The following is a 14661-nucleotide window of genomic DNA, read 5'->3' as shown; positions in this document are numbered from 1 at the left end:
CATAGTCGTGAGATGCCCTCTTGGACACATGTAGGCCTAGGCCCACGCCAACCACGATGACAATAAAAGGAACAATCATTTATCCGGCCCAAAATCTTCTCCTGCTGCCATGCCACCTCACATCAACCGCTCAAGCCCATCATCTGATGTCATCAACCTCAAATTCGTCCCATCCAAGAAATCTTGGTGTGCCACGTGGCTATTGCAACAAACAAGTTCATTGTACATATTCTAGATAATTCATGAAAAGTGCCACGTGTCATGAACCCTTATAGATGTCTTGACTTTAAGCAATAGCAATAGTGATGCAATGAAAGTTACATGTTATTTCTCTTCATTTATTTATTTTTATATAAAAAGAGATAAGGGATTAGGTGGTGGCATTACAGCATCAGCTATGGAGCAGGAGAAGAGGTTCATTAATGGATTATAGAATTATAATCACATGAAGGCTCTGTTTTCTTTCACTTTAATTTAATGGTTTTAAATGGTGATTTCATTATTGGATAAGGGTTTGCTACAACTGCAACTTCTATATAAATAAATAAATATACCTGGAGGAGACATTCCGCCCATCAATGGGCTGTTCTTGTGAAGAAGTCATGGAAGCTGAATCAGTTGTGGACCATCTTTAGGGAGCCATATTGGCTGCAGCAATAACTTCTTTGGAAGCTTTTATGGCATTTCCAATCTGCAACTCTACGTCTCTGAACTATATAATTACATAATTACTGTGACTGTGTGCCCTAGCATAACAGAACAAAAATATTGCAAACACCCCCCTAGGGGTGATCATTTCAGCCCGGGCCGGCATGGAAAATTCGGGCTTGGGCCTAGGTTTTTTTTAAGGCCCAGCCCGGGCTCAGGCTCACATCAGGCCCGCAATATTTAGGGTCGGGCTCGGGCCTAAATTTTTAGTTCAGCCTGGGCTCGGCTTAGCCTAGATATTTATAAATTATATATTTTTATGTATATATGTTATTTAAAAATATTTGATAATTGATGTTTTATATATTAAATAGAGATTAATAGAGATTTATAAGAGATTAAAGATTTTAATCCTACAGTCTTAGATCTTACCAAATTCTAATCTAGTATTTAATGAAATATAAAAATTACTAAATCCTAATCTTCTCGGTTCTCTCTCTCACCAATTTCACAAAACCACCGCCGCACCCAATCTCTCTCTCTCACCAGAAGACAAATCTTCTAGTGATGAAGACTCCATTGAAGAAGATAAATCTGAAGTTTAGAGGGGTTGCAAGTTTTAGGTAAAATTGAAACAATTTTCAATATTTTATCACTTATTTATTTACATTGATTTTAACTATTTAATCTTAGTTTGCTAATATCTTTTTTATTTCACTTTTAATTTTTAGGAGTTGAGTGGAAGATGGAGCCTCTTATAAAGATGTTTAAAGTTGTTATGTGGATATTACATGACAATGGATGGTTATCTTTTGATAGAAGAATTGGTTTGTTAAAATTATCGTTTTTAGCATACTAATGATGAATTAAAATTTATAAGTTACAAGGTATAATTATTTAATTTCTTTTATGTTAGAAGCTTTTATCTTGATATTAAGTTTAAAGTTTCTTATAGGTTATTATAGTCTCCATGACAATAAATGAAAAAAGTACAATTGTTTAATTTTGGAACTGAAATACAATAATTAGGCTTGAAATTTTGGCTTGGCCCAGCCCGAGCCCGAGCCCGAGCCTGAGCCTTGGCCTAGCCTAAGCCTATTGTTATGAAGGCAAAGCCCAACCCAGGCCCGGCCCATGATCGCCCCTCCCCCCCCCCCAAAAAAAAAAAAAATAGGGTTTTTCTTTTTCTTTCTTCTGGTGTGGGAGGTTGAGGGTTCCCAGTTTTAATCTAATCTCATTCCACTTTCAAAAAGTTTTCAATAAAACAAGAAGCATGGTAGTATCATCTAACGTGAAAAGTGAAAAGTACATAATTCATAATTCTACGGCAATGTTTTAAAAATTAATCTGGAGGTCGAACCATTTTTGTCCGGTTAATCACTTATATCGGGTCAAATCATGCCATATTAGCAATATATATATATATATATTTAATTTTATAGTTTTATTTATAAAAAATACTAAAATTTGTAATTTGAAGCAAAAAAAAAAAGGGTATTTTGGCAAAAAGAGTGAGATTATGACGCCTTGGGACACATAGATATCAAAAAGTTACCCAATAATAAAAAAGATCACCTCAATCGGACATCAAAATGCAAAGTTTTGGCCTCTTGAAGTTTGCATATACATTTAGTATGCAACCTGTGACCCAGTCACTAGGTTGAATGGGTCAATAGTCCAACCATCTAGGTTGGACAGTTTTTGAGTAAATCAATGATTTTTTATTTTTCTATGGATTTTACTAAAACCGGACCTAGAATCTTAGTCGAATGACAGTTTAAACAATTCAGTCAACAGTGTGTTGAAAACACTAGTTATAGGAGGGGGCAATTTTTTTTTCCAATTGTAATAAGTGGAATAGTACGAGGCTGATGTAAATACTGAATAAGCTGACCAAGAAATTGCCTAACAAGATGAATTAGCGAGACTAACCTTGCTAGAACATCTATAAACTTTTAGGCCCACATGAGGGATGAAGTAGTATTTTTAACCTACCATTGATCTGGCTGGTTGAATCGTCATTTGGTCAAGATTTTGGGTTTGGTTTTAGTAAAACCCAGAGGATGATAAAAAACCGTTTGACCCAGATAGTTGGACTATTCGACCCATTCAACTCGATCACAAGTTGCAAACTAAATGTGTATACAAATTTCAGGAGAACATAACTTTGCACTTTGATGTCTGATTGAGGTAGATTTTTTATTTTGGATAACTTTTTGAGATCTATGCATCCGAGGGAGCCATAGGCGCCTTGCCCAGAGAGAATAAAAAAGTATACTTTATAATATATTATGAAAAAAATATTTTTATATATTTTATATAATATAACAACATACTATGTATTATAAAAAATATATCATATATAATATAAAAATATATTCATCTTTGAGCTTCCGAGCCAAACTTGAACTTATTGAATATTTAATCGAACTGACCTCAAACAAAAAAAAAGTATAATTTGAGTCAAACTCGAACTTAATAGTATTGTAGTCGAGCCGATCCAAGATATTTGACTTGGCTCAGCTCGATTTTATCTAGGGGTGCAAATGGATCAGATCATGATCTGATCTGATGTATTATATATTTATAAATATAAATATATAATAACAATAATAATATATGTTATTTATTTATTTATAAATATATTATTTATATTATAATTTTATAAATTTGTTATATTATTTATTTATTTATAAAATATATGATGTAAATAATTAAAAAATATTTATATTTTTTTCTTTTTTTCTTTATTTAAATGGATATATTTTATTTTTTCTTTTAATATTTATTAATTAAAAAAAAACAAGTAGGTGTGGATAATCTCGTGGACATGAAATCTGGTGTCGCTTTTTTCTCCTTTATCCACAAGAGTGAGCTGAAAAATGAACAAGAAAATCATGAGAAGTAGAAATGAGAGATCTCTGCAATCGACGTGTGTAGTCAGAGTCAGTCATCTTTGTCCACTATCACACTAATAATATCTTGACAAATCCTGTTTCATTGGATGAATGTGATCATGTGAATTAAAGAATCAAACTGAAGATGAAGATTTTATGGTGCATTAGTCAGAAATAGAAATCTGGCCAATTAACTAAACGGTTCTGTCATCGGTATTTTATTTTTTATTTTTTGTCATTTTTTGCCTGACCCCTTCCAGCAACCAACAAGCAAGACCTGTCAACGGGTTAGTCTACTCGATAAAAGTGAACCGATTGATTATGTCGTTTGTGTTTAGGGATGGGTGGGGAAGGAAATGAAAGAGTCTCTGCCTCGCCTTGGGGTTTGTGCGATGTATGGAATTTGTTAAGCGTAAGCAATAGAAATATACTAGCGGCGACAAGTGCTAAATAATAGAAATAAATAAGATTATGTAATTGTTTTATGTTTTTCATTTTTAAAATAATTAATAATTTTTTATATTTTATATACTATTTTTGATAATTGTTTTATAATATAAAAATAACAATAATTAATTTTAATTAAGGTTGATTAGTTATGGTTCAATAATTGTCTTAGTCTAAAATATTTTATATCATAAATTTTATCTTCAACTTTATTTTTTAATAATGCCATTTTATTTTTTAATTTAAATAAAAAATTAACTCAAATCGGTGTAACTTGAGTTGACCGATTTTCACTAATGGTGAGTCGATTTTGGGTGGTTATGGGTGACCAACTCCCCAACTTGACCATGTCGATTTGGTTGGCCAAAATGCCTACAATCAAACTGAACTAACCCATAAACGCTACTAATTCTAGCTAAATTAATACTTCATTTCTAATAAATAGCAATAGTTTTTTCTCCAATAATTATTGAAAAATTATAGTGAAGATACACAATTATTGAAAATATATTGATAATGAAAACACAATAAATACAATGAGTATAATAAATTAAATTTAAACAGTTAAGTAATAGTAGTTTAATCTCCAATAATTATAAAATTTTTTGTGTTAAATAACAAAACAAACGTATATTTGTACATAATTATTGAAAATATATTTATATCAAAAAGATAATAAATAAAATATTAATTATTTTGAAAATTATTTTCTAGAATTAATAATTGGTATAAAATTAGAATGCATAATAAATTTACAATATTACTAGCGGTTGGCCCCTGCGAATGGAATTGTAACATTGCTATTTGCTACATTACAATGACTTTTTTATTTAGAATTATAATTATAAGTACCCAAATCTTGAAACTCATATAAACACTTAAAAAAATCATCATGTGCTCATTTTTTAAATATTGCTTCGGCAAAGCATCTCATATAAAAGAATACGATCATACAATGATAGTTCTAAGTTCTACTTCATAGCTGTCCTTTATTTCACATTGAGAACTCCTGGTTGACCCGGACAATAGGACTGTTCAGCCCGAGAACCGTCTAGGCAACTGATTCCGCTTTACCCCAAACCCGGTCCTGGCCAAAAATCTTTGAATCAGTCAATGACCCGTTGGCCCAGGCCATCGACTCATTCAACAATTTTTGGCCTTTTTTATTTTTTGTTGTCAGAACGGGCCATCCATTCGAAGCAGACAATCGAACCATCAACTTGGAAACCGATGGCCAGAACGGTTCTGTTTCCAGGCTATTTTTTCTAAATGTCAATAATTAGATGAAATAACTTTGTAGTCATAGTCATGGGAAGGGTGAACATTGCAAAGGATTCCGAAACCTTGAAAGATAAATTCAAAGTGAACTTAAACATAGAAAAAAATTGGCGGTAAATCCACCAAACTTTAAAAACTAAGGAAAAAAAATCAGCAAATCGAGTCCAAAGTTCCACTTTGACACGAAGCTAAACATACATTCAATCAAAGAAAGACCAAACACACAAAAGGGAAGGAAGACCGTAGACCATTTTGGAAATAAAATGGTGGTAAACCCTAGACCATTTTGGAGGATCTTGAAGAAGAAGACTAAACACACAAAAAATAAATAAATAATAAAATAAAACAAAAGCAAAAAATGAAAAAAAAAGGGAACATACCGCACATACTCAAATAAAGCCAACATTAGAAGAAACCTTTGAATTGTGAAAATCCAAAAGCACAAAAAACCATGGGTTTCAAACCACCGTTGACCCGGATGCACAAACATTTTGGCCTAAGAACCAGTTCCGTTTTACCCCAATCCCGGTCCCTATCCAAAAACCATTGAATTGATCAATGACCCATTGACTCGGGCGGTCGAACTGTTGACCCGTTGACCCATTCAATGGTTTTGACTGTTTTCTATTTTTTTAATTGGGAACCATCCAGGCAATCGGTTCCGTTTTATCCCAACCCCAGTCCTTAGCCAAATTATTGAATTGGTCAATGATTCATTGACCCGAGTGGTCGAATCGTCGACCCGTTCAATGGTTTTTGGCCATTTTTATATTTTTTTAGTTTTTGTTGTAAGAACGAGCCGTCCGTTCAAACCAGAAGGTCGAACCATTGATCCAAAAGCTAGAGGTCAAAAAGGTTCCATTTTTGGGTTGTATGAGTCACACACTCGAATGATATAACACATTTGATACTGCTTAATGGACCTCACACACTCAATTTTTTGCCTATAATTTTTGTTGTCAGAACGGGTTGTTCATTCGAACTGGACGGTCGAACTGCTATTTTTTTTATTTATTTTTAATTAGGAACCTTCCAAGAAACTGGTTCCATTTTACACCAATCCCAGTCCTTGGCCAAAAACTATTAAATCGGTCAACAACCCATTGACCCGAGCAGTCGAACCATCAACACGTTGACCATTTAATGGTTTTTGGTCATTTTTTTATTTTTTTTAATTTTTGTTGTTATAACGGGCCGTCCATTCGAACTAGACAATAGAATCATTGACCAAAAAATCGGTGGCCATAACGGTTCCGTTTTCGGGTTGTATAAGTCTCGCACTCAAATGATACTACTTAACGGGTCGTCCCTTCGAACTGGATGGTCAAACCGTTGACCCAAAAACCGATGGTTTGAACGATTCTGTAATTTTTGTTGTCAAAATGGGCGATTCGTTCAAACCGGACAATGGAATTGTCAACCCAAAACTAGTGGCATATATATATATATATTAAAGGGCATCCATTTGGCGAAAGGGGAGACCACCCCTATCCCTTTAATAGATATGTACTAACGGAGGGACCCCTGCCTACTTCGCAAGGGCTGGAATGGAATTGTAATATTGTTATTTGCTACATTAAAAAAGATAATGGTTTCTTAATAAGAAACTTGCAATTATAAATATTCAAGTCTTGAAACTTATATAGAGACTTAAAAGAGATAATCATGGGCTCATTTTTTAAATATTGCTTTAGCAAAGCATCTCATATAAACGAACACGGTCATATAGTGATAGTTCTGAGTTCTACTTCATAGCTTTCCTTTGCATCACATCGAGAACTCCTAATTGACCCAGACTGTAGGACTATTCGGCCCCAGGAACCGTCTAGGCAACCGGTTCCATTTTACCCCAAACCCGATCCTTGGCCAAAAATCGTTGAATCATTCAATGACCCATTGACTCATGCGATTGAATCGTCGACCCGTTGACCTGTTCAACAGTTTTGGCCATTTTTATTTTTAATTATTTTTTATTTTTTAATTTTTGTTGTCATAATGGGCCATCCATTTGAACCGAATAGTCGAACCGTCAACCTAGAAATCGGTGGCCAGCATGGTTCCATTTTCGGGTTGTTTTTTCTAGATGTCAATAATTAGACGAAATAACTTTGTAGTCATAGTCATGGGAAGGGTGGACATTACAAGGGATTCCAAAGCCTTGAAAGATAAATCCAAAGTGACCTTAAACACAGAAAAAAAAATGACAATAAATCACCAAACTAGAAAAACCAAGGAAAAAAAATCAGAAAATCGAGTCAAAAAATTCGTTTTGAGACGGAACTAAACATACATGCAATCAAAGAAAGAGACAAAGCATATTGTCTTATAGGAAAATAAGAAAAAGAACATTGCACAAGAAAATCCAAAGAAAAAACAAAAGGGAAGAAATAATATGGTTGTAAACCCTAGACCGTTTTGGAGGATCTTGAAGAAGAACAAACAAAAAAGAAAGTAGAAAATGAAAAAAATGAACATACCGCACACGCTCGAATAAAGCCCACGGTAGAAGAAACCTTTGAATAGTGAAAATCCAAAAGCATAAAAAACTATGGTTTTCGAACCACCATTGACCCGAATGGACGAACATTTCGACCTGGGAATCATCCAGGCAACTAGTTCTGTTTTACCCCAATCTCGATCCCTGGCCAAAAACTGTTGAATCGATTAACGACCCATTGACCTGGGCAGTCGAACCGTTGACTCGTTCCATAGTTTTTGGCCATTTTTTATTTTTTTAATTGGGAACAGGCAACTGGTTCCGTTTTATCCTAATCCAGGTCCCTAGCAAAAAACCGTTGAATTAGTCAATGACCCATTGACCCGGTGGTCGAATCGTTGACTTGTTCAATGCTTTTTGGCCATTTTTTTAATTTTTGTTGTCAGAACGGTTCATTCGTTCAAACCTGATGGTCGAATCGTCTACCCAAAAATTGGTGTTCAGAACAGTTTCATTTTCGGGTCTTATGAGTCACATGCTCGAATGACATAACATGCATAATACTGCTTAATGGACCTCACACACTCAATTTTTTTCCTGTAATTTTTATTGTCAGTACGGGTCATCCATTCGAACTGGATGGTCGAACCGTCAACCTAAAAACCAGTGGCTAGAACGGCTTCGTAATTTTTTGCTTGTAATTTTTGTTGTCAGAACGGGTTGTTCGTTCAAACCGAATGGTCAAACTGTCATCAACATCTTCAATGGTTATTGGTTGTCTGTTCGAACCGTCGACCCGAAAATCAGTGGCCAGAATGGTGATGTTTTCAAGTCGTATGAACCACACGCTCAAATGACATAACACTTATGATACTGCTTAATTGACCTTACACACTCAATTTTTTGCCTATAATTTTTCCTATCAAAATGGGCCATCCGTTTGAAACGGATGGTCAAACCATTGACCCAATGAAGTTTTCCAAGGATTGGGCCTTGATCGTAGGCTGGGGTACGTAATCGATGTCAAAGTCACTTAGCTCGATGCTCCACTTGATTAGGCAGCCAGATGCTTGCGGCCTTTGGAGAACCTACTTGAGGGGATGGTCAGTGAGCACCCGAATGTTGTGGGCTTGGAAGTATGGCCTAAGCTTTCTGGCTAAGGTGACCAACGCCAGGGCCATTTTTTCTAGGTTGGAGTATTGGGTTTCCATGCCACCGAGGACTTTGCTGGTGTAGTAGATTGGCCTTTGTACCTGGTCTTCCTCCTTGACTAGCACCAAGTTGACGACCTCATCTTCGGCCGAGAGGTAGAACAACAACTCATCCCCTGGGCTCGGTTTGGTGAGGAGAGGTGGCGAGCTCAGGTACTATTTCAGTTCTTGAAAGGACCGTTTGCATTCCTCGGTCCACTAGAAGTCCTTCAGTCACTTGAGGGATTTGAAGAAGGGCAGACACCGGTCCACGGATTTGGGCATGAATCTGCTAAGGGTGGCTACTTTATTGGTGAGGCGTTGCACTTCTTTGTGAGTCCGAGGTGATAGCATGTCAAGGATGGCCTGTATTTTCTCCATATTGGCCTCAATCCCCCTCTGTGTCACCATGAACCCCAGTAATTTATCGGAGTTGACCCCAAAGGCGCATTTGGTCGGGTTCAGCTTCATCTTATATTTCTTGAGGGTGTCGAAGACTTCCTTTAGGTCAGCAAGGTGATGCTTGGCCTTATTGCTTTTCACGAGCATGTCGTCAACATAAGCTTCCACATTTCGGCTGAGCTAATCCTTGAATACCTCATTCACCAGCTCTATTAGGTGGCGTCAACATTCTTGAAACCGAAGGGCATCACCTTGTAGCAGTATAGGCCATGGTCGGTGATGAAGGCCAGTTTCTCTTGGTCATCTAGGTGCATTCGAATCTGGTTGTACCTTGAGAAGGAGTCCATGAAACTCAATTGTTCATGCCCTGTCGTTGCATCGACGAGTTGGTCGATCCTCGGTAGGGGAAAGCTGTCCTTTGGGCAGGCTTTATTCAGGTCGGTGAAGTCGATGCATATCCTCCACTTCCCGTTGGCCTTCTTCACCATCACCACATTGGCCCGCCAGTCGGGGTATTTTACTTCCCAAATGAAGCCAACGTCGAGTAGTTTCTGCACTTCATCGGTGATCACTTGCCACCGCTCTATAGAGAAGTTTCTTTTCCTTTGCTTGATAGGTCGATAGCGAAGGTTAGCGTTCAAGCGGTGTGTGATGACCTCGGGGTCAATCCTTGGCATATCCGCTACCAACCAGAAAAACATGTCGGTGTGATCTCTCAACAGGTGCACTAATTCACCCCGGAGGCGATCATCCAGGAAAGAGCCGACCTGAACATTCCTCTCGGGGTCTTCCACATTGAGTGGCACCTGGATGAGGTCTTCGACAGGTTGGGCACGCTGTGTCTTCACCTCGTCCCACAGATCATAAGCTTTTGCCATCAGCGTTTTTGTGGCTGGGCGCGGTCCTCGGCAGGAGGTTAGGTATCACTGTCGTGTGGTCCTCTAGTCTCCATGTGCTACTCACATGCCATACTGGGTCGAGAACTTTACCAGAAGGTGGAAGGTGGAGACAGAGGCCCGCAGAGCATTGAGGGTTGGCCTGCCGAGGATAGTGTTGTAAGAGGTTGGGCAACGGACCACGATGAAGTCTACCATGGCCGTTGCGGTGATGTTGCCATCTCTGATTAGAAGGGGGAGGGTTATCCTCCTGGTTGGTATGAAGGACTCCCCGAACAAACCCATCAGGGGAGTGTTGACGGGGGTAAGGCGATTTTTGTCGATGCTGAGCTTGTCGAATGCTTCTTTGAAGAGGACATCCGCTGAGCTACCTGTATCAACTAGGATGCGGCACACCTCAAAGTTGGCTACTTCTGTCGTGATCACTAGGGCATCGTCGTGTGGGGTCTGTACCCCTCGGAGGTCATCTTCTATCAAGGTGATTGGATCATCTCGCTGCTTCTTTTGTCCCCAGTTGTCGATCTCGCACAGCCGTGCATATTTCTTGTGCCCCAAGCTGCTCTCTCCTCCTACAGCGATCCCTTTGGATATCACCTGAATTACACCAGCAAGAGGAGCTCGGGGTGGTGGCCGAGCATTTTCTGTGTGTGGTTCCTCCTGAGCTGGCTTCTCACTCTTGTCGATGAATCCATTGAGGTACCCGCGCCTGATCAGGTCCTCGGTGTGGTTGCGAAGGTCAAAGCAGTTGTCCTTATCGTGTCTGTGGTCCCTGTGAAACTCAAAATATTTTTCGCAATTCCTCTTGTTGCCCTGTATTTTCATCTTTTCAAGCTACCAGACATAATTGCGGTCACTGATTTGCATTAGAATTTCAGACTGCGATAGGTCGGTGGAGGTGTCTGTGGTCTGCGGTCAGGCCAATGATCCTACCTCCTATGGTCTCGATCCGATCTCTCTGATTTCTACTCCTTTGTGTCCCTCCTCTTCTTGTCTGGTTTTTCCTCTTTGTCCTATAGCTGCGTCTAGGCCTCTTCTATGTTGATGTATTTCCGCGCATGGCTCATTAGCACAACTAGGGTTTGGGGAGGATTTTTGAAGATGGAGAAGTTGAACGGTGAAGGGCGGAGCCCGTGCTGTATGGTGGTGATGGCCACAGATTGGTTTAGGTTCTTGACATGTAGCGCTTCCTTGTTGAACCTCACCAGGTAGTCCCTGAGAGATTTTGCCTTCCTTTGTTGCACTTGCATGAGGCTGGCCAAAGTTTCCCAGTGCTTCTGGCTTGCTGTGAACTATGCCAGGAACTGGGTTTCCAACTGCTCCCATCACGCTATGGAGCATGGGGGTAGAGAGGAATACCAAGCCAGGGCCGGGCCCTTGAGGGTGGCCACGAGGGCTTTGTACATCAGGCCCTCGAATGATCCATGCAACATCATCTAAGCTTTTAGTGCCGCGATGTGGTCGGATGGGTCAGTATTTCTATCGTACTTCTCGAACTGGGGTGCCCGCCACCCCGCGGGGGTACCTCATCTATTATCTCCTGGATGAAGGGCATCTCCTTGTTGGGCTGGGCGGTTGGCCACGTGGGCTGATCTACGGGTGGTGTCGTGCTCTTCTAAACTTGGTTGTGTTGTAACTCCTCTAGATGTTGTCGAAGCTCATGGATCTTGGCATCCCTATTGTCTGTGGCTGCGGTATGTGTGGTCTTTTCCTTCTTGGGGTGTGCAGAACATTCTTTACCGAACGGGACTTAGCGAAAGAGACCATACGGGGTGGCGTCCGCTTGCTGAGTGTTTCTTTGGTGGGGATCTACACAAATTGATGTGTCCTACTATAGTTGTCCGGTTTGCGAGAGCGGGTAGAGGAGGCGGATCTTCTTGCCATTTCTTGTCTTTCTTGATGAGACCACACTCTCCTCTTGACTAGTCGATACGTTTTGGGGTCCTCGGGACAAGGATCATCCTTCGTATGCGTTAGGGCAGGAGGAGGGACGACCTGATTGGGTAGTGCCACGTAACCCAAATTTTTATGGGGGGAGGGGGGAGGGGCTGGAAGTGTACGGGGTCAACCGCGGCCGAAGGCTAGGTTTTTTGATGGGGAGGGCTGTGGCAACGAGATTCCCGAGATGGGGATTGGCCGGTTGATCGCTCAGGCTAATTCTTGGGCATCATGATCGCTTTCTTGATTGTACGGTGAGAGATAAAGATTTCGGGAAAGGATTTTTGTGCATTTTCCACTGACAGCACCAATCTGATGCTGCTCGATCCGAGGTGGTGCACGAACCGAGGAAGGCAATCAAATAGTCCTTGCCAACTGGGTGGAGCCGAGGTGGTAGGACGGAGCCATGCTTCCAGACCTGTGATCAAGAAAGAAAAGTTAGAGGCCCGAGGAGTTATCCCCGGGTAGGCACTCCGACCCTCAAGTCAGTAGAAGGTGGTGGATGGTTGAGCCGAGCAATAAGGGTACTGGTCTGAGCAGAGTAACAATATGGGTGCTAGAAGTTGGAATCCCTTACCTTGAATTGGAGATACCTTTTTATAGGCAGAGATCTGTCCTGGTCGGATGGGCTTCCGTTGTTGTCGTGATGAGGTTAACTGCCGAGGTCCTATTCCCTAACGGAGTTGTCCTCATCCCTCCTCCTATCCTTGATCGTGCTTATCCGCGTGACATGTAGCTGACGTGGCTGAGTAGATAAGATGGGGGGCTATAATGATAGCGTAGCACGGCCAGGGCCGCGGAGTCGGTGTATGCCACGGAGCTGGCCAGGCCGTGCCGGCGTGGCCGGGGTGATTGGGCGATGATTGGGCAGCCATGTGTCACCTAAGGCCAGCTCAACCATGACTCGAACAACAATCTCTATCACATTCCAACGATCCATCTTCCAAATTCTTCACTAGAGAGCAGCAATCACTTTCAAAAATGACCATGTTCCAACCTTCTTGTATAGCAAAACTCAAACCTTCTCTGATGGCTAAAGCTTCAGCTTGTTGAGCAGACAGAGCATAGCGGGAACCCACCGGTTGAACCACTGATTTATTTGGCCTAACCAATGGGTCATTGCTCTGACATTAGTTCTCTTTATATTTTTATAATTTTAATCATTTCCATCATTAATAATAATGATTCTCATTTATTGCACTTCTTTTTGTTTAATATGATGAATATATAATATTAGAAATGTATGAATTTTTTTCTACAATTTTCTATATTTTATGTAACATTTTGTAATTTTATTTTTTCATTTTTTTAATTATGATATCATGGATTAACCCATTTACCTCAAACAATTAAACTATTGAGCTACTACTTGGATGAAAAAAATGGGTGTGATTCTAATAAGTTTTAAATTTTATATTTCATTTTCATCATTAATAAAAAATAATTCTTATTTATCGCACTTATTTTTTGTTTGGTGTGATGAACATATATTATCAAAGAAGTGTCTAAATTTTCAATAATTTTTATATTTTTATATCTTTTTTAATTTTTTATTATTTAAATATAGCATCCTCGGTTGACCCATTTGACCTCGGTAATTGAATTGTTCACCCACCACTCAAATGGGAAAATGTTTCATTTTTGGGCCAATATTAAATTTTGTGTTCCATTTCCATTGTTATTAAAGTACTTTCTATTTATCATATTTGTTTTTACTTAATATGATCAATAGATAATTAGAAATGCACTCAAATTCTTTGATAAAATATATGTTTTTTTTTTGTAATTTTGTTATCTTTTTTTAGTTTTAAATTATATTATTTAATTATAGCATCATGGGTTGAACTAGATGGTTGAGTAGTTGACAACTTGACATTCCACTTGATGAGAAAAAAAAAAACAACTTTATAAAGTTAGTTTTAAATTTTGTATTTCCATTTCTATCATCATAAAATTCTTTATCAATTTAATATATAATATTAGAGATGTGCAAAAATCTTCTGCAATATATTTGTAAATTTCATTTTTTTTATTTTTTAATTTTATTATTTAACTATCCATGGGTTAAGGTTGGATAGTTGGACCACTAACATGCCGCTTGGATGGAAAATTAGTTTTATTTCTAACTCAATTTTACATTTTGCATTCTATTTTCAACATTAACAAAAATAATTATTATTTGTCACACCTATTTTATATAATATGATGAATATACAATATTAGAGACATGCAGATTTTCTTTTACAAAACTTTTTACATTTTTAAATTTTATCTACTTCTAAATTTTTATTATTTAATTATAACATCATAACTTCATCCCCATGATTCTGGGCAATTGAATTTCTAACCAGCCACTGATAAAAATTAAAAATAATTCATTTCTAGCATTAGAGATGTTCTTAATTTTTAAAGATTTTTCTATGTATTTTTTTTCAATTTTATTATTTAATTGTGATATAATGGGTTGCTCCATTTGTTTGAACAGTTGAACCAATGTCTGGCCATCCAAATGGTAAACAATTTTCTTTTCT

General features: G+C 38.4%; 1 protein-coding gene across 1 annotated transcript; it reads right to left on the bottom strand.

Moving 5' to 3' along the window:
* Window positions 1-10258: 10258 nt before the first annotated feature.
* Window positions 10259-11518, bottom strand: LOC148848690 (uncharacterized). The gene is made up of 2 exons (XM_088951352.1): window positions 11393-11518; window positions 10259-11026 (listed from the first exon to the last, which is right to left on the bottom strand). The coding sequence occupies exons 1-2, from the start codon at window positions 11516-11518 to the stop codon at window positions 10259-10261; spliced, it is 894 nt and encodes a 297-aa protein (XP_088807478.1).
* Window positions 11519-14661: the final 3143 nt, after the last annotated feature.

The sequence above is a fragment of the Nelumbo lutea genome, chromosome 6, assembly GCF_056320005.1.
Source record: "Nelumbo lutea isolate HS-2025 chromosome 6, American lotus-T2T, whole genome shotgun sequence".
Taxonomy (NCBI): Eukaryota; Viridiplantae; Streptophyta; class Magnoliopsida; order Proteales; family Nelumbonaceae; genus Nelumbo; species Nelumbo lutea.
Note: the sequence above shows the minus strand (reverse complement) of the source record. Positions and strands in the feature narration are given on the sequence as shown.